Below are 20,933 nucleotides of genomic sequence, written 5' to 3'. Positions count from 1 at the left end.
AGAATGAGAGAGAATGAGAGAGACAGACAGACAGACAGACAGACAGACAGACAGACAGACAGACAGACAGACAGACAGACAGACAGACAGACAGACAGACAGACAGACAGACAGAGTGCATTGCGAAACAAAAGAGCAGAAAGGGTAGATGAACTGCAGAAACCATAATCATACTGTATCTTCATAATAATAATGGCAGATATGGAAAGTGAGCAGGGCCTGAATATGGAGCGGGTGAGTGGCGTGCAGAGAGGAGAGATCAATTGGCGAGGGAGGGTGAATGAATACATAAGAGCCTTTGTGATGAAGACACCGCGCAATCATTCTGACCCCCAGGTTCTCTGCTTAGCAGACATGAGCGCATTTCATTTGCAGATACTGAAAGTTACTCTAGGCCAAAAGAGAGTGTGTGCTCGCACGCGCGTGTGAGTGTGTGTGTGTGTGTGTGTGTGCGCGTGCGTGTGTGAGTGAGTGAGTATAATCTTCTGCGTTCATTTGGCTCTGAGAGTGTACAGATTGAACCAAATGGACCCACAAGGGTCCATTTGGTTCCACTTCAACACATCTTGGAGTTTAATTGCAGCAGTGCGCTCGTGTGCGTTTGCACGTGTGTCTGTGTGTCGTGTCTGAGTGAGCGTGCAGACATGCACATGTTAGCGTAGCGGCTGTGTCTACTCGTGTGTGTGCGACACACTGCTACAGGCATATAGTGTGTGCGTGTGTCTGTCTGCCGTCAATTACAGAACCATTAAATATTCAATGGCATTATTTTACTCAACAGTGCCCACCTTTTCTCGCGAATGAATGGGTAATGAACCTTTGCATCTTATTGGGGTCACGAGCAAAGCTCCTCATTAAACCCGTAGTCCTTTGAGCTAGAAGACGCCGCGTGAGCCATTTATAATAATACATTCTATTATAATATTAAGTCAATAGGCGTCCTGAGACACCACTAAAATATTAAAGCTCAGAAAGGACTGCGTTCATTCCAAGAATGCACAGAGCTTCATAGCATGCAGTTCATCTCTCTCGCTCTCCGTCTGATCTCGGAAACAGAGGTCGTTTGGGAGAATGGAATTTTTTGGGAACCTTGAATTACATTTCTAGGCCACAGCGTACTCAAGAGTGCATGAAGATAAATAGAAACATAAAGTGCGGCTGCAACAGTTAGTCAAATAAATCAATTCAATCAGTGATAAAAAATATATATATTTAAATAAAAATAATACTTAAAAAAAAAAAGTAAATTGCAGGCGCTTCTCATTGAGCTTGTCAGCTTGTAGATCAACTGTTATTGCATGGCATTGAAAATGACAAAGACATTTGACTTAGTCGATTATAAAAAGAGAAAATCAGAATGTTTCGGCGTTCATTCACACATACAGTATGCTTTTTTTAACAATAAAATAACGTGAGATTCTCGATTATTCACATAATCAGAACACGTATCAATACAATAATCGCTAAAGAGAATCGGTAGTCGTAGCCAGAAAATAAATAAATGGTGCAGAGCTTTGCACAATGTTTGATATGGTGTCATTCATTATTCTTAGTGTATGACATGGGTTCCCAAAGTGGGGTCCGGGGTCCCCTAGCAGTACTTGAGCGGTACCATTTGTACACTTTTAAAATAACAGTGGCTTTACAATATACCAGTGATAGAAATGTCATTAAATCGTGGGGTCCGTACTCCGTAGCCTAATGCGTGTGAAACTGGGGGTCAATGAAATGAATATGTTTCGGAATCACTGCTAATGCCGTAAAAATCTCATCGGGGTCACTGGCAAATCTCTTCAAATGGGGGTCCGTGGGCTAATACATGTCGATTTGGGGGTCCTTGACCACCACTGGTGTATGAGGTACAGTAGAGTGACAGGACTTGTGTATGAGGTACAGTAGAGTGACAGGACTTGTGTATGAGGTACAGTAGAGTGACAGGACTTGTGTATGAGGTACAGTAGAGTGACAGGACTTGTGTATGAGGTACAGTAGAGTGACAGGACTTGTGTATGAGGTACAGTAGAGTGACAGGACTTGTGTATGAGGTACAGTAGAGTGACAGGACTTGTGTATGAGGTACAGTAGAGTGACAGGACTTGTGTATGAGGTACAGTAGAGTGACAGGAGTTGTGTATGAGGTACAGTAGAGTGACAGGACTTGTGTATGAGGTACAGTAGAGTGACAGGACTTGTGTATGAGGTACAGTAGAGTGACAGGAGTTGTGTATGAGGTACAGCAGTGACAGGACTTACGTTGAGCAGCAGAGACAACTCCACCACCACCAGTGGCTCGCTGGGCTGTGGCTCAGGACGCACCGTCACAGTCAGGAGCTTGGAGTTTATCATGGCGGGTGGCCTAAACACACACAATAGGACAGACAGAGAAACAGAATATGTATATGCAATATAATACAGAGTTCTGCTTCTTGCTCTTAATGTGACTATCAGTGTTTGGCTTTTGCGCAGACTGAAATACAGGGGTGGAAATAAAAGTACAAAATGTCTTAAGAAAAAGTATCAATACTGCAATGCAGAAATACTCCTGTGAGTCCCGTGTTCAAAATGTCCTTCACAAAGCGTCGCACGACGATGCATAGTCAGTTTATGGATATGCCATTTTCAAATGGCCAAATTATACAGGGCTTAGTGTGGTTTGCACTAATAATCGAAATCTCCAACATAGTTGGAGATTTCAGATAATTGTAGTGGAGTACTGAAAAACGGAAATACTCCAGTAAAGTAATACTCCAAAGTGATACCTCAAAATTATACTTTTCTGCTGGGATGTACAGGTACACCAGTATCATAATTAGAGGCATGCTTAAGCAGTCAGAGCTAACTACAGCATATGTTTCACCGTCGATAGATTGCATATTGCCGATTCACAGTAGATTGACTGGTCTGTAATGTGAGACTCTGATGCACTTTTGCTCACAAAAACACAATGGCGTGCACTCTGGCTCTGCACTGAGCTCTTCACACCTATGTAGAATGCTCCCTCTTCCGTCTCACAGCCATCGAGGGGCTTTGTTTTGGTTTGTACGAAACTAGTGTGCGTTAAGAGCCTGTTCGGGGCATGACCGCCATTAGGAATACATGTCGGTTCAGTGTGTGTTGGCCAGTTGTGTGAAGTTGTGAACCCGCTCATTCCATCACTTCACACTTGACACAGCAATGCCTTGAGTCCTTAGTTGCAGCATTGCACCCGCCAAGTGTACAGTTGAGCGGTTTAACTGCTTTTGAGATAATTCCATGGATTGGACAGACATACAGATGGAGATTCCTGTTATATATAGATATACTGTAGTATATCAAAAAAAGAAAGGGGAATGATATATGTTTGAGTAATGGGACAGAGAAGGAAAGCCAAAGTCGGCCCATAAATCAGAGAGCTTCGGACTTCACTCAGCTGAGTATATAGGGGAGGACCCAGCAGAACAGAGAGACATACTCAGCCAGCGGCAACACCATTGACCTGGATTACAGGGTCAAGACTAACAAACAACAATATCGCTGTTACATCAGAACGTTCCTCTGCTTAGATTCATGGTTGGTGAGTGGCGCACCGAAAATGGAAGATCTGCAAGCTCACAACGGGCTGTGGACGCAACACCTGGAGCTTGTAGATACACGGAATGCACATTTCACAGAATATATAACACTTTGAATTAAAACAATCAGTTGTGCATAGGCTCATTAGGCCGAGTATGGTACGAATTAAACTATAGATTTATTTTGGGTATGTGGAGGGAGTGTTGCACAATTGTAAGGTGGTGAGGCCACGGTGAGTGGCGCACAGAAAATAGGAGATCTGCAGGCTCAACACGCTGTGGACGTGACACTTGGAGGCTTGTACATATTCTATTTTCGGCGTACTGTCATTCAACATATTTAGAGAACTTTGAATTATAACAATAGAATGGTCCATTATTCCTTTGCATTGTAGTGACTCGTCTCGTGACTCGAGTGGTCTCGGTGGGGGAAGAGACCCGAGACAATTGGTCCGAGACTGAGACAAGACCAAGACAAATGAACGGCGAGACCAAGACCAAGAAGAAAAGCTAAATACGGGGCATGAGGGGGAGAGAGAGAGAGAGAGAGAGAGAGAGAGAGAGAGAGAGAGAGAGAGAGAGAGAGAGAGAGAGAGAGAGAGAGAGAGAGAGAGACAGAGACAGAGACAGAGACAGAGACAGAGACAGAGACAGAGACAGAGACAGAGACAGAGACAGAGACAGAGACAGAGACAGAGACAGAGACAGAGACAGAGACAGAGACAGAGACAGAGACAGAGACAGAGACAGAGACAGAGACAGAGACAGAGACAGAGACAGAGACAGAGACAGACAGACAGACAGACAGACAGACAGACAGACAGACAGACAGACAGACAGACAGACAGACAGACAGACAGACAGACAGACAGACAGACAGAGGACAAAGGGGGAATTAGGAGTTGTAATGGCACAGAGGCAATAATGGGAGTGAGAAAATGGCACCGGGACAAAGTCTCGAGAATAGAAAAAATGAAAAAAGACAGAATAAATGTGAGACAAAATAAAGGAGGAAATTGATGTTGACAAAATGGCTGACATGCAGCTGAACAAAATGATGAGATTCGTATTGTTCAAGGTCAGAGTAAAAACAACAAGTGAGTAAATGCAGTCATGAGGGAAGTACTCACACTGGCGCAGGCAAGATGACTCCCAGTGTCCTGTAAAGAATGGCTCCGATGACATAGTAAATTGTAGCTTCGGACTCATTTTCAGTTTCTGAAAGACAGAAGATACACACAGCCCATCAGATCTAACAGCTCAACCAAGTTCCATCAGAAAATAAGGGCACCTTGAGAGTTCAAGTAATGTTATGCAGTGAAAACTTTTAAACTAATACAACAATTTATAAATGAATTAATCTCTGTTGAGGCTTCTAAATAATATATATATGAAAGCAGTGTTGCTGAAATTGAAATATTTCAGTGTTCAACCTGGCTTGATAAATTAATCAATCACAAGTTGAAGCAAAACAATAAACCTATTTTATTTACCATCAATGCAAAGTGCAATTAATTTGCTTGACTGAAGTTAATATAGGATCAAAGTGAGTATAATATAATATAATATAGTGCCAAGTGAGTTGGACGCAATCAAAATCTCCTGTCTCCATAATAAAGTCCTGTTTCACAATAACAATCAAGATTGATTGATTGGTATTTATTTCTGTGTCATGCACTTGCTCGGGCTTAGAAGAAACAGAAGCTTTGTCTCCTCTCTCAAGCCCTAGAAGTCAACTTTGCCTTAAAGAATTATAAATAAATACATAAACAAACTAAACCATCAAACTCTTGAAAGTTACAGATACACTATTTTACGGGTACATGAAATGGGTCTAATTTCTAACCTCTCCCAAGTCTCGTAAAAAAAAAACATGTCTTTCTCCCTTCACACATCCAGCAGCTTCAGATCCGTGTCCCCATGGGACGCCGGCACTGGTGTGACTGACCTGATATCATCTGGAATTAGCTGCACAGCCTGATACTGCTGAAAACCATGTCCCACTTTTGAAACCAAGATATTACAGACACCGACAAACAAAATGAAACTGGATGGTATCATTGACACTGCAGGCGCTTCTCATTTCATTGTTTATTTGACCTGAATGCCTGCAATCTCAAGACCCTCCCTCCTTCTCTCTCCATATTGTTTACTTTTTCGACAGCCCCCGACCGCCAAATTCAGGCCTCAGCATCTTCTCATCTCTCCCATCCTGTTCTCTCTCTCTCTCTCTCTCTCTCTCTCTCTCTCTCTCTCTCTCTCTCTCTCTCTCTCTCTCTCTCTCTCTCTCTCTCTCTCTCTCTCTCTCTCTCTCTCTCATATATAGACAGCCCTCCTCTGTGACTACCTAATTTTTCACTGCTGTCGCTCCCCTCTTTCTCACACCCACTAAAAGAGCAGGGCTTCCCAGTGAGAGGTGATGCCCCTGAAAATGTCACTCCGTCTGGAAGAGTGAGCTAGGGGATGGAGGGATGGAGGTGGAGGGGGAGACTGAAGAGTGAGCTAGGGGACGGAGGGATGGAGGAGATGGCGGGGGAGACGGAGAAAAGGAGCGGAAAAGCGAGGAGGCAGGGAGGGGGTGTGAGGAGAGTGGGTGACTCATCCACAAATCTCACTGCACCCTGTGACTAAGATCTAATAGCGAGAAACTAAGAGAAAATAAAAAAAAAGAAAAAAAGTGAGACCATAAGGAATCACAAAAAATAAATAAATGAAAAACACTTCAAACAGCATAAACACAGAGTGTGATGGATCCTAATTGAACGCCATCTTTGGAGGCACGCAAATGAGAAAGCCACTGTATTGTGGGCGAATGGTAAATCAGTTAGAGGACTGGAGGGCCCACCGAAAAAGTCATTATGTGGGCCTGATTAATACCACAAAAGCACTCAATCACGAAACTTTAATTTTCTACGAACAGAGTTTTGGTCAGCCTACACTTGTTAAAACATTGACATGATTGGTGGTCAGATGCCAGCTAAATCGAAAATCACCAGTCAAGTCATGAGCTTTAAATCATTTGTCAGAAAGAGGCAGAGTCTGAGGAAGTATGAAACCAGGCATTAGCACTTTAATTAGAGATTAACAGCTGCATTCCATATCCTTAATTACATTTGGTACCTCACCGGATGTACAGTCACCACTTTACATTGCTATGTTTAGGCACATCAGCCACGCTCCTGCCACAACTCACTAGCCACAACAATAGTCGCTATATTTTGCGTTGCGCCGTCATATTGACATTGCTCCAAAACATTTCTACCATATTTATTTGCCTAACTCGGAGGGTACGCCATTCACCACGGCCAGCACAGACCACATACAACAACATCAACCACGCAATATGCCGCAGCTTCACTTCCAAGCTACATGTATCCGGCCCTGCAAAAACAGAACATGACTAAGGGCCGATTCATACTCCTATTTTACCGCTGTTTCGGCGCTGTAGTGCCGAAATGATTTCGGCTCGTCAGAAATTTTCAGTAGCACCGAAGAGCCGACATAAAACAAAACCACTCTTTTCCCCACTCCAACCACATTCCTATTTCCCCAATTTTCGTCTCATGCAATTTCCTTCCTCCCAATTGTGACGTGTGGTGCTAGAGGTGAGGGTCGTGAAGCGGCCCGAACTTCTAGTACTGTTACAATTCTCAATGCAGCCATTGTTTCCCTGCTTCATTCTTTTCCTGCGCATCGAAGACCTACAGTTTACCAGAATTTAAGAAACGATTATGTGCAGACTGCAAAGTCATATACAGAGCACAGAAATAGTGGCTGCAATTGGGATTTCTAATTGTAACTGTAGCTGCATCTTGTTTTACTATAATTATTAAAGGTGAATGTCAATAGAGACATTAAACAGATGAAAGCTCAAATGTTAAGCAAAGGGAACATTGCCGGTGAATATACCTACTGAGTGTATGTGCGAGTATATTGCCTATGCCTACAATTTATACTCTATTATCTGACACTGGACACCAACGTACGATGGAGCATAAATTGGGCATAAGGGAGACGGAGAGGAGAGAGTTTGTCACCGAGACAATAGAGAAACAATCTCTGCCTCTGCTCAGTGAAGCACATCATGAGGCCATCAATCCTCTCTCTCTACACACACGTGCACGCATGCACGCGTGCATGCGTGCGTGCGTGCACGTTTACTTACGTCTAAGCTGTCCTTCTCATGCAGGCTTTCATTACATGTTAAATGAGCCAAACAAGGAGATGGCAATCAACTTGAAGGCCATAACCTCCAGACTGCCAATAAGAACAGGGTGTGTTAGTGGAACTATTAAGTGTCTTCTTCTAAACGGAGTGACCCTCACTTGGCCGGGAGTGTGGGAAGTTACTTACTCAGCATCTTAACCACTTCCATCCTACATGCTTCAATGACTGGGGTGACAGTGGGTCCCCAGGGTCTACACTTGGTCGCCTCTTTCTTTCCCTCGACACCAAATCTCTTAGCTGCAAATAGCCAATCGAAAAAAGCTCACAACGCGATGCAGCGTGACGCCTGTGGGCGAAGGTTTGCCTCTATGACATGCCCAGAATGGGGATGCTGGGGTTCATGTGGTTTCACTGCCAGCATGCTTTGCTTATTAATAGAATCTGATGTACTGCATTTGCGCGCAGGCTGTGGAACTGCTCACTGCAGTGAGCAAATGGCCGTACAAAATTGAAAGGGTTTAATATAACTTGGAGAGTTATTTAACGCAGAGGGCAAAATGTACACTCAGTATTTGACTGCACCGTCCGTCACTGTGACTTGAGGTCGCCTGTCGGTTCATATGCAGTGACGCTCCATTTGTGAACCACGATAATGCACAACAGGATCAATCAGCGACACACACACACACACACACAGCAAGGCCACTGAAGTGTGCAGCAGCAGGCCAACTGCTACCCCTGGCACCTGAACAGCAGTGGTGGAAAAAGTACTTTTCTTACTTAAGTAAAAGTATCAATAATACTGCAATGTAGAAGTACTCTGTTACAAGTAGAAGTAGAAGTACAAAAGTATTGATATAAAAATGTAGTTCAAAATATATATTTTGTGAGCTTGTAGATCGACTATTTTCAAATGGCCTAAATGTATATAGGGCTGAAGTGGTTAATATGTTTTGTAGCCTAATGATAATCAAAATCTAGTGCTGGGTCACAGCACTAATCCCAATGCCCAGAATCCCAGCATTTCCCTAGAAATGGCTGAAGTCAACAGTGGTGCCCAGTGCCCACCAGACCAACCATCCCGCCTGTAGTCAAGCGACATCGCCAAGGAGTCTCGACCATGTCCCAGCAGATCAGTGGTTTTAACGTAACGGTTAATCCATTTTCAGTAGTTTTAATCCTATACTCCACTACATCTCAGAGGCAAATATTGTCATTTTTAATCCACTACAATTATTTGAAAACGTAGTCGTTACTTTGTAGATTTTTATTTTAATTACAAAACATACATTACCCACTTCAGCCCTATATACATATCGGCCCTTTGAAATTAGCCGATCTACTTTTTTCAAAACATAAAAAAATAACAAAAAGGTTATACATACATGAAATGGGACATTCTGCACAATGACTACCTTCAACTTTTGGTGCTTTAATTAAGTAAATACTTTTGTACTTTTACTCAACTAATGAACTTTTACTTGTAAGAGTATTTCTACATTGTGGTATTGATACTATTACTTCCATCTCTGCAGCAGATCAGCCTGCTCAGTGCTCACATGCCAGCGACACGCCCGGCAGGCACAGCCTCCAAAACAGTAGTCTCGTGTTACCAGACTGTTGCCTCTCGCAATTCCCAAATGCTTTCATCATACTGTACAGTCAGGAGCAACGGAAGAGCTGTCATGAATAAAATAAAATATAAAGCAGAAGTGGGCGCCTCTTCGCCACTTCCATTTCCATTTCGTCTTTACGCGAAGATTTATCCTAATAGGAATATAAATCATCTAAGCATATACGGTGTATAGCTTGTTGCTTAGCAGAAAAGGAAATAAAAAACTAAGATCTAAAGATATTTTAAAATATATTTTCGTGAACGGAAATGGCAGCTTCCTTACTCGGATTCCGGGAGCTGTAGTTTCAGACTCTATATAGCATTCGGAGATTGTGGAATAGTTTTCTGGCTACACGAGACTACCAAAACAGAGATGGAGGGTGGAGTCGACTCATCTCCATTCATATTTTTCCACAAATCTTTAGATTTATAATGGATGTCAATGGGGCTCTAATCAGACCCAAATTCGGAGTAATTTGTCATAGGTATGTCATAGACAACGGACATCATACGGGTGCAGTCTCAAGATCCACTTGGGAGCCATGCCGTTCCTATACCTATATCTCCTATATCCCGAGATCCACATGATTATATTTCGTTCCGTTTCGCTAGGGGGTTTGGGGGATTCTCCGGTTTTGGGTTAGATGTGTCCCGTTAGTGGTCACTGCCCGGGTTGTTGTGTATCGATCTAATCGATGAACACATGATAAATCAGCCACTCCCGTGCACACTCTGGACAGAGCCCCTGTCGTGACGGTATGTTTCCATTGGCTCTATCTTTCCCAATCTTCAATAAACGTGTTTGTACCATGCACATGTGTGTCGGAGAAGCCCCAGCTAAGCCACTGCGGTGACAAACAGCCAAATTGGGATAGGTGCACAAACCCATCATTTTTGCCAGTGCGAACATGACAAATTTGATATACAGTAGTGTATAATAAGTCTATTAGAAACTGTCTGCATACAACTATGTACTGTTGTACACTATGCACATGTACATTAAGGAAAATTAGAGATAATTAACGGCATAACAGTCTGTGTGGACTGTCCCACTTTGACTCTGTTCCAGTAATGATTCCCCAGTGATCACTTGATTTAAATGTTTGCTTCCAACTTTTTTTTGTCTTTAGTTTAAAATTCCACAATAAGCAACCTCATAATGGCATTATTAGATCAATAACGGCATCTTAACAGTGCATTTTACAATTCCTTCACATCCCAATACAAGAACTCTAAAAGAGAAGGCATTCAGCCACAAAACAAGGACAATGTGAGAGGAGAAGAATGAGAACAGTTCAGCCTATAAAGGGATGGGTCTTTTTTCCCCAAAAAGTTGAAAAGAGTGACCCAATGTCAATGTCCGCAATCACAGACTTTGATGTGTGTTTCAGACAATTACACAAGGGCTTCTCATTATAGCTCCATGCAGGTGCATGAAAGCTCTCCGATAGACTTTGAGCTATTGTTGCATAAATTCTGGTAAGCTTGCATGGCTGCAGACTGACGGCTGGAGCGTTGCGTTTAAAGTGTTGTGATTTTAAAAGCAGGGGATAAAAGCACTTAAGAATAAGCATGCAAAAACGTAACAACCACCCAGTTAACAATGTGGTGAAGAATTTTCAAACAAACCACCCGTCTCCTTGACTTTGCCAACAGCTGTTCGATATTTTGGGACAGTTCAGTCCACTGCTTCAGTATTCTTTTAGCTGCTCTCTTCACCCCATTATGAGGACTAACTTTAGAGGCCATCCAGCTCTGACGTTTCAAGACTTTTGTAGTAGCCATTTAAACCCTACTGTATGTACATTGCTGAGTGGGGTCCCCTAATGGGGGGAAATTGTCGCTCTGGCCCGGACGGCTGGCATATATGTCCGGGCACCTGAACTGCTAATCCAGCTTGACAGCATGTTGCAGGTTCGAATCCCGATCCCGACAAGATTTGCTCATTTTGCTAACACAATGCATTGTGATCTTGTTTACTGTAGCAAACCATCTTTTTGTTTTTTTATCACTTTATCAGATGTTTGGCTGCTCTTGACGGCAAGACAACATTACCATAAAGCACTGTAAGTCTAGCAGTGGTTAAAGGCCAAGAGTCAAAGCAACATATTTCTAACCGCTTCCGTGTATGAAATATACTTCTTCACATGGAAGAATAATGCCTCGACTTGAGAATCCCTCTAGCATTAGCACTATAGGCTATAGCACAAAACAATACTAGCACATTACTCTCTCAGTGCAACAAACAGTGTGACCTTGGATGAAGAGGATGTCGAGTGGGAGCAACGACTGTGTGGGATGAGAAAAGGTGTACTCCCCTGGTCACAGCCAACGTATTTCCTGTAGGCGGAGACAAGATATCTGCTTTTTACTAACACTTTATAAAGATGCCCAGAACATTGGGACGGACCTGTGTAGTTTATGGCTGCTCCAACAGTAGTGGAAAAATTCAACTTTGGAGAGAAACGGGAATGTAAAATACCAAATTTCGTTTAGCATTTAGTAGTGTAAATACGGCAGGGCTCAGCGGCCTAGGTGGCTGCATGGGACGAAGCAGTGAAAGGTCCTGAACCACCACTGAGCGTTTGAGGAAGCAAACATCAGTCACTTTCCCATTCAACGTAGTAGAAGAGCTGACTGTGTACCCAGCAGATATCTCGTCTCCGCCGACAGGAAATACGTTGGCTGCGACCAGGGGACCCTGCATCTCTGAATGTGTCTATACAGAAGCTATACTGCTGGTGTGGTGGGATGAATAGTAACCAGATAGAAGTAAATACAATGGAATTGTATTAGAATAGAAACACAGAGAGGAAGAAAGGCATTATAAATGCCTATGGCTCTGACCCGGCCATGACCCGACATCATGAGAGATTTTTTGGTGACCCCATCAGTCGCTAATCTTGCTCAGATGCCATAATAAATAACTATCATTAGTCAGAGCCAAGCTCTCTCTCTCTCTCTCTCTCTCATAGACAGCTAGTCTCTTGGGGAGTAGAGCCATATGGAATCCGTGTTAACGGAATCGCGGACGGAATCGCGGAAATGACCAATAAAAACGGAATTGGAATAAAACGCGGAATATTGCGGAATTGGGCTGAAATTCAGTTTTTGGGAGAAAATGGAACATGATTCAGGGGTCAGGTTTGTTCAGAAATCAAGTGAAGACGGCCGATTATTATATTTTGTCATAAATGCGCAAAAAAACACTCTCCACTCATTGAAAATCCGGTAGAGTACAGTTGTAAGGAGATGTATAGCTTAGCTGCGTGTCTCTGTAACACCGAGGAGTAGACACAGAGCACAGCGCACTCTCTCTGCCTGCTCCTCCCTCCCTCCCAGTTTCACACACACACACACAGAGTAAAGAGAGAGAGGACTAGAGGAGTAGACTAGGACCAGGGCTAGGACTAATACTATTACTAACCTTGTAACCAGTCCATAAGCATTGCTGTTTTCATCTTGCATTAACAAAAATAAAATCCACACTGAGAGGGACAGAAGGTGTAACAGTGTTAGACCTACAAGGCTACATTAGCCAACGCTAGCTCCTATGCTAACGCTGCAAACTTACAGCACCTGTAAACGGTTCTTTGATTGTGTGTGTGTGTGTGTGTGTGTGTGTGTGTGTGTGTGTGTGTGTGTGCGCGCGCGCGTGGGTGCGTGCATGCATGCGAGCCAACTGAATGTTTTCTAAAACTTTTTTTCCCCCATCCTGACCAGCCTATTATTATTATTGCATTTTGGATGCAATAACTAACTGCAAGCCAATGAAGAATTAACCAATCAGTAGCATTGTCAGTATTTGTCTTAATTTCTAATTCATATTTATTTAGTTGACAATAATTTAACTGTAGGCCAGTGTTTTGAGACATACAAGGCTATTGTCTTGTATTGCTATAAAATTATGTGGCAAATTTCAGTGGTGGAGTAAAAACAACAAGGTCACATGGCTTTGGGGAGTTTGGGCAGCAGATCTACAAGCTCTCAACATGTCATGCTGCAATGTGCTGTGGGCTTGTAGATCACCAATTTGGATAAATAAACTGATAAACTGATTTCCCTGATAAAAATGTTTTAAGCCTGTGCCTGCACCTCATACAGCACTATGTTCCATATTCTGCTACAGTACATGTTTGCAGTTTAATTAAATTAAAGCTGCATTTGATAGGGGGGGTTGTTACTGTAAAAAATTGCATAAAAAGCAAAATACCGAATTCAGAAATATTAAAACGGAAAAAACAGAATTTGGGAAACAATAAAACGGAATTGGGAAAATAATAAAACGGATTTCATATGGCTCTATTGGGGAGCCATGACCATGCTGTAAAAGCAATTGTAAACGAAAGCACCAGTAGCAGCACTGTAGAAAACCTTAAAGTCAAATGCATGTGAAAGCATCATTGTCCCACAGAGAGACATCGCATCTACCAAAGAACATAAAAAGGAAAACACCACCCCTGGGACTCATGTTGTTCCCTTCCAGTTGCCCATACCTTCTGCGGGGGCGGTGAAGACCTCTTTAGGGATGCAGAGCTTGTCCTCCGCAGTCCTGACCCAGTCCTTCATCCCTCGCCGGCCCTTCATGGGGAAGTTGATATCGCTGGAGACCGCAGACACCGGCTCGCGCTGGATGGTTATCACTAGACAAACAGAGATAGCGGCGCAGCTAAAAGAACCAGCCGTAAATAGTGAGCCGAGCAAAGAACATTGGCCTGAAGATAAGGTCGGTGGGGTGAAAACAAAACAAACAAACAGCAGTTTGATCAGATTGAGGGCCGACGTGGCGGATGAGTGCCATGTGTTGGTGCCGGGCAGTGTTGATTTCGTTGACTAAAACTAAGACGAAAAATGTCCATCGACTACCTTTTTCCACTGACGAAAACGGAAAAACTGAAACTAAATTAAAACTAAGCTATTATGACTAAAACAGACTAAATATACTGACAATTTCGTCAACAAATAAAAACTAGACTAAAATGTTAGGAAGGGACTAGTGGTCATCTAGTTTTAGTCACATTTTAGTCACCCGGGAATGTTTTAGCGTTAGTCTAGTTTTAGTCGACTAAATATCATAAGATTTTAGTCCACTAAATCTACAGTTGATTTAGTCGACTAAAATGTATGAAAGTATCTACAAGCTCTGATCTGCTAGATCAGATCTGCTATTTTCAGCATGCAACCAAGTGCAAAATGACTCGTCTTTTACTTATACTGGATCTCTTGTCCACTATAGTCCCTTCCTAACATTTTAGTCTAGCTTTTATTTGTTGACAAAATTGTCAATATATTTAGTCTTAGTTTTAGGCATCATACTGTAGCTTAGTTTTCATTTAGTTTCCATTTAGTTTTCGTTAGTGAGAAAACAGGTAGTCGACGGACATTTTTCGTCATAGTATTAAGTCCAAGACTAAATCAACGCTGCTTTTCAGCACGTGGGAAGAGTGAGTGATTGAGTGAGTGACACGTACTGAGGTTGTTTGTGACCACCAGGAAACTCTGGAATGGCTTCTGAGCCTCTCCGATGAGGTGGATGAAATCCTCCAGTATCCTCATCAGCAAGGCTGCTCCAGGAGAGACCTGGGAATGGCGGGAGAGAGAGAGAGAGAAATGAAAAGTCAATCATGCAGTCAACATGATCACATTCAGCCATTCAGTCAGTGCTTGATGGACCCCATCGCTTCGCATCAGTGAAATGTTATCCCACTTTAGACCCGAGGGTGCATCTGTGTCATCACCTTATAGCTTTTAACCACTTATAACCATTGTTTTAAACTTTAGCTGTTGAAAAATAGCAGTTCTAAAACGGGTAGTCCCAATACTTCATTCTGATTGGCTGGTTACCGTCACGTGACCGGTGTAAATTTCACCGATAACCCACTGCTTCAATCACTTTGTATCAAACTGCAGCCTTGTAGCTGAACTGGGGAAGGGGAGCGCTTGATTGCTTTACAAACGCATGCCGTGCGGGCGTCTAAGCACCGCCCGGCTCATATGACTGTGAATGTGTGGCTCCAGGCAGCCCCGTAAATACATCAAGCGCTATTCTCCCGTCACATAGGCTACTTGCGGAGCAAAACAAGGAAGTGTTTTGGCTCTGGGTCGCTCGCTCTGGTGGCACAAAGCGTAGATACGTTTGTGAATTTAATAGTTTTAATATTGCTATATGTTTGTAACCGTTTTAGAAAAGCAATAAGCCACTCGAGGCCCCAGCTTACCGGGTATTTTACACTGGCTGGGAGTTAGAAGACCCTCCGCTTCACGTCGGGTCTTCGTACGCTCCCAGGCAGTGTAAAATACCCGGTAACCTGAGACCTCTCGTGGCTTATTGCTTAAATCTACAAAGCTGACAAGCACCAAGTGCCACGCGTTTACGACTGAAAGACTATGTCACACCAATTTGATCGTCACGCACGCACGCACGTACACGCACACACACGCGCGCGCACACACACACACACACACACACACACACACACACACTTACTTGGTGAGCGTCCTCCCATTTCTCCAGATTCTCAATGTCCAACATATGGCTGACTACCTGGAAATATTTCTGAAGAGAGACCAGAGACATGGTTACAAACAGTACTGCAAGTGCTTGGCAGCACGTCTTGTACGTGTTCAATAACATCACTGGACCTGAAACCAGACTGTGGTATAGCCATGACCTTCTTTACAAATGTCTCTCTCAAATCCCTGTGTCACGTGCGTGCGTGCATGTGCCTACTGTATGTCTGTGTGTGTACTTCCATGTTTCAGGATGAGACAGAAGCTGAGAAACAGCTAAAAGACATGCACGACCAACACCTATACTGTACAGTACGTTAAACCGTATACACGTATAAGAATAAAGATCTGCACACCAGAATTGCTGCTCCCAAATGCAGACCTGGGTCTAAGGAAGAACATGGATGCGCTCAAAGCATTTGGGAGCAGCAATACCTTCATGTCTCCTGTCTCAAGTGTTGATTTCGTCGACTAAAACCATTACATGATGAAAAATGTTCATTGACTACCTTTTATTCACTGATGAAAACTAAATGGAAACTAATTGAAAACTAAGCTACGATGGACTAAAACTAAGACTAAATATATTGACAATTTCGTCAACAAATAAAAACCACGCTAAAATGTGGAAGGGCAAGAGATCCAGTATAAGTCATTTTACACTTGGCTGCATGCTGAAAATAGCAAGCTCACAGAGCTTGTAGATCTGCTATAAGTGTGTAAAATCAGCCATTATAATATGACGGCATCAAGGCCCGCCAAAACACATTTTTGTCGACTAAATCAACTGTAGATTTAGTCGGCTATTAAAAATCCTGTGATATTTAGTCGACTAAAACTAGACTAACACTAAGACATTCCAGGCTATTCACAAGACTATGACTAAAAACTAAACTAAAATGAAAAGTTGCTGTCAAAATCAATGCTGGCTCACGCGCAGCCTCTTTGCGCAGCGCTCAACTCTACCTGCACGTCGTCGGGCGCTGGGATGTAGGTTGCTCTTTTGAAGGTGTCCGTCACATTTCGCAGAATCTCCGTGGAGAAGAGGAGGTCGCCGCTGAGGTAGCTCCTCCTCTGCAAGAGCTCCAGGAGACTCCGTACGATCTGGGACATGCCCTCCCCGGCTAGGGTCCTCTGACCCTTCGCGAGATGCTCTCGCAACTAGACCCAAAAGGCACAGAGAAAAGGGAGAGTGAGTGAAAAAAATCAGACCCGTCTGAAGTGAGCTGTACTGTACTGTACTGTACTGTACTAGCCCTCGTGCCTGGCCTGTGTGTGTTAGTGACACTTGGTGGTCACGTGGTGAACAAACACTATAACGCTATTTTCGTGCTCGGACACAGCCAGGGACACCGGGGCAGGCCCGGGGATCCAGGGACACAGCTACACACGCAGCGGTCTATAACAGTGGTTGCACAACACAAAAAGCATTAAAAATATATTCATACGTGGGGTCTTACGCCTGATGCCTAAACCTTTTAGCAATTCCTTTTTTTTTACTATTTTGAAAAACAAAAGAAATGAAGTGAAAATAACCGATCTAGTCTATATCGACACATTGTGAGCTTGTGGATTGGCTCTTTGAAGAATAGTAACCCACAATGCATTATACGATGTAGCACATCGCTTGTAAATCCGTAGGGGAGGGGGTCTATGTTCATGCGTGTGCGTGCGTGTGTGGGCCGGGCTACACTGGGGATAGAATTGGCTCTGCAACGGTACACTACCACTATAATCAATGGACAGTGAGCAGGTTCTGCGTAAGCTCCTCGCATGAATCTTTTTTTTATTTTTGAGTGGTGCAGCCACTCCAAGGAACAGCAATGTCCGTCCGGCCCTATGTCTCTCCCTATGTCTGTATGTCCGTATGTTTTTTTTAGTCAGACAGTCTGCCAGCTCTAGCAGTTTTAGCTATGTGGCTTATTTCTAACCTATAATGTTTTCAGATACATATTTTAGCGTGATGATTAAGTTTAAAACAAGTAATACACTGTCTGGATGTCACCTTAAATGAGATTAAAAACGGAGTGGTTCTGTATTCAAAACCACCTGTGTTTGGACGGACGTGCAGCAATGGGAATCAAACAGGTGAATTTAATCAAGATTCATTAATATGCATGTGAACCTCGACACGTCATCACGCAGCACGTTTTCGTTCAAATGAAGCAATTTTAAAAAAGTATTGACTTTTAATAAAGAAAAAGGAAAATACACAAAAATGAAATGTTCCCATTTTTTGGGCATCCATATGATGATGAAGGCTTAACCGCCGAAACGTTGGATATTCCTGTCTTACCTGCTGTCCTAATACATATTGGTACTCTAGCTATTGGTGTGAGCGGCCACCTTCTTATTTATTCAAGATCTCCTCTACATGTCCATATGATTACCACGGATATGGTCTGAAAGTGTGAAAAATGTATTTTTTATTTCAATCGGTCTTTAAGTGCTCTATTATTCTGCGGGGGTTACGCAGCCCCTTTGCCTCGCCTTCAGAGGAAAGAAAACAGTATTTTAAAACAGGTGAGGGTCATAAACTGGATGCATCACTTTAGAGAGAGAGAGAGAGAGAGAGAGAGCGAGTGAGCGAGAGAGCGAGAAAGCGAGCGCGAGAGAGCGAGCGAGATGCGCTTGATAACGGTAATCACAGAAAATGAGTTATTGACTCCCGATGCTAATGAAAGGTCAGCATGCGAGCCAATCGCGTTGATTGCTGATGTGCTATCATCTCTAAGTCACGCCTGAGACCCTGACCCGGGAAATCTCTCACCATCACCACCGTGGAGTTGAGATGGTAATCCAAGAGTCCAAGAAAAAATAAATAATCAATAGTCCGCAAAGCTGTGGACCAGGTAATTAGAGGAGACCAGTGTCTTTCTTTGAGAAACGTTAAAGGGGGAGAATGATGCTTAACTCATTGAGTACAACCATCGACTCCGGCGCTGCAATTTATCTTCCGCCGGATGCCGCGGGGTATTTTATTTTGAAGACCCCAAAATTCATCCCAAAATGAACTGGAAGAAAAATCACTCGCGAGCTTGGCTCCCCCATTCTGAATTCCCATCTATTGACTTTTCTCAAAGTGTGTTTCAAAAATAAACTAATGATCCCGACTGCATATGGATATGAAGAATCAACTGACTGAGAATTCGCAAATGTGACTACTGCCAAATTTGTTGAATTTTCGCAAGAAACTGACTATCAAATATGACCGACTGACCATCGTAAATGATACAGAGACCCCTCCTCGACAATATCGGCGAGACAGTTTGTTTATTTTTGGACCACGATGCTATGAGATGATTTTTAAAGAAACCCAATGTTATTCCCCATGGAGAAAATACTTCCGGGAAGCAGGGGATGTACTCTATAAACAAACATCTCTCACTAATGAGAGAGAGACCTGATTAAGGAAGGAGTTGAGCATAATCAGCTCAAAATGCACTGATTAAGAGGGAAAACAATATATTTTTGTCCTCGCTATAAACCTCGCCTGGATTAACATCAAAGCCATTATTTTCTCAGGTGCCGGGGGAAGCTCAAATTGTTCTCTCAGCACTGAGGAGGAGCGGACTGACGAAGTGTTTACATTTCAGGAGTGGAACACATTTCAGGAGTGGAACTTACGGATAAATGTAAATATCTAAAATCAAGTGAGACGCATCTGGCGAAGCTCGGAGGACCCCAGAGAGCAACACCGTTATTGTCCAGCAAACAACGACGACTAGCAGATCCTGCAGGGAGAGAGAGAGAGAGAGAGAGAGAGAGAGAGAGAGAGAGAGGGGGTTATTTTTTCCTGGAATGTATCACTTTTGACAGTGGTGAAAAAAGTACTGAAATGTTTAAAAATTGTACTGAAGTACAGTACTTAAGTAAATGTACGGTAGTTCGTTACTTTCCACCATTGCTTTTTTGACATGCAAGGTTTCCACCCGACAGTGAAAGTATATATATATATATACTCTACTTCCATGTCCACAGCCACCTACTTTGCTGTAGCACCCGATGACATCTATTGTCCCGAATACCACAACCATCACATCCCCATGTTGAAAACAAATTGTCACAAGGCAGCTTTAGCTGCTGCTCCATGTTTGACAGAAGACACGGAAATGGAAATGTCTTATTCTATACATCTATGGGTTATGGCAAAAACATGCCTCATGATGACACGACTGTGTTGTTCACTGAAAATACCTTTCTGGTGAGTGACGCGGTCACGCAAGTCAAAGTCGTACGATTCGTCACACACGTTACCGCGGTGGATTTTGTTCTCCGCATTTGACACATCTCTTGGAGCGGTGAGCCGCAGCCAAGGAGCGGTGAGCTGCAGCCGCGCCGCGCTCTGAAATCATTTGATCACCGGTAGTTGATTTGACCCCCCGATCCAACCCATTGATGCTGAGTGCCAAGCAGGGAGGCATTGGGTCCCATTTTTACAGTATTTGAACCCCGACCTCCCAGTTTCACGGCAGATACTTAGAGTATAAATATAATAAGAGACGTCACCAAGAGGAAACCCTGAGGCGAAAAAGACATAGTGGCCGGATTTGGTATTGCAGCTCGAGCCAGCATTATGCATTGCGCACGTTCACGTATGGGCCCATAACACATGAACGCTATGTTTCATACGTGAACGCGCACAATGATAGTCAATGGCCCAGCGCGTAACGTCTGGCCCACCTGTGACACTACAGAATAGTCTGTATGTAAAATTATTGTTGTTTTTGTTGTGGGCTCAGTAGCAAGCCCACAGTGTTATCTTCAATAGTAACAGTACTAAGTTAACTGACATAATATTAAGCAGCAGGTTTTCAATCAGAACACATATGTTTGCAATCAAGCCTGTTCAGAACGTTCCAAACACTGTCTCACGTAGCCAGGAGCAATGTTCTCCAGCTGGTCGTTTAATATGTGCCCCCACCCACACAATCTCTGCATTTCTAGCTCTCTGTGGCGTTAAACTGACTATACAACTATAAAGCAAATTTAGATGTGAGCTTTTAAAAGCGTTTTAGGATCTCACAAAAGCTACATAGCATTGGACAAGATCCAGTCATTGTACAGGAGGTTCAATGCTCGTCTGAAGT

At 43.2% G+C, this 20,933-nt stretch overlaps 1 protein-coding gene across 1 annotated transcript in view; it reads right to left on the bottom strand.

The window, feature by feature from the left end:
- adgrb2 (adhesion G protein-coupled receptor B2) overlaps nt 1-20,933 on the bottom strand; it is a 347,282-nt gene that overhangs the window by 132,781 nt on the left and 193,568 nt on the right. The window contains 7 exon segments of the mRNA XM_083768103.1: nt 2,254-2,356; nt 4,682-4,769; nt 13,830-13,976; nt 14,805-14,913; nt 15,821-15,889; nt 16,810-17,004; nt 19,471-19,577. Of these exon segments, the coding sequence (XP_083624229.1) occupies nt 2,254-2,356; nt 4,682-4,769; nt 13,830-13,976; nt 14,805-14,913; nt 15,821-15,889; nt 16,810-17,004; nt 19,471-19,577 (818 nt within the window).

The sequence above is a fragment of the Protomyctophum parallelum genome (genome assembly GCF_964188405.1).
Source record: "Protomyctophum parallelum genome assembly, chromosome: 1".
NCBI lineage: Eukaryota > Metazoa > Chordata > Actinopteri > Myctophiformes > Myctophidae > Protomyctophum > Protomyctophum parallelum.
Note: the sequence above shows the minus strand (reverse complement) of the source record. Positions and strands in the feature narration are given on the sequence as shown.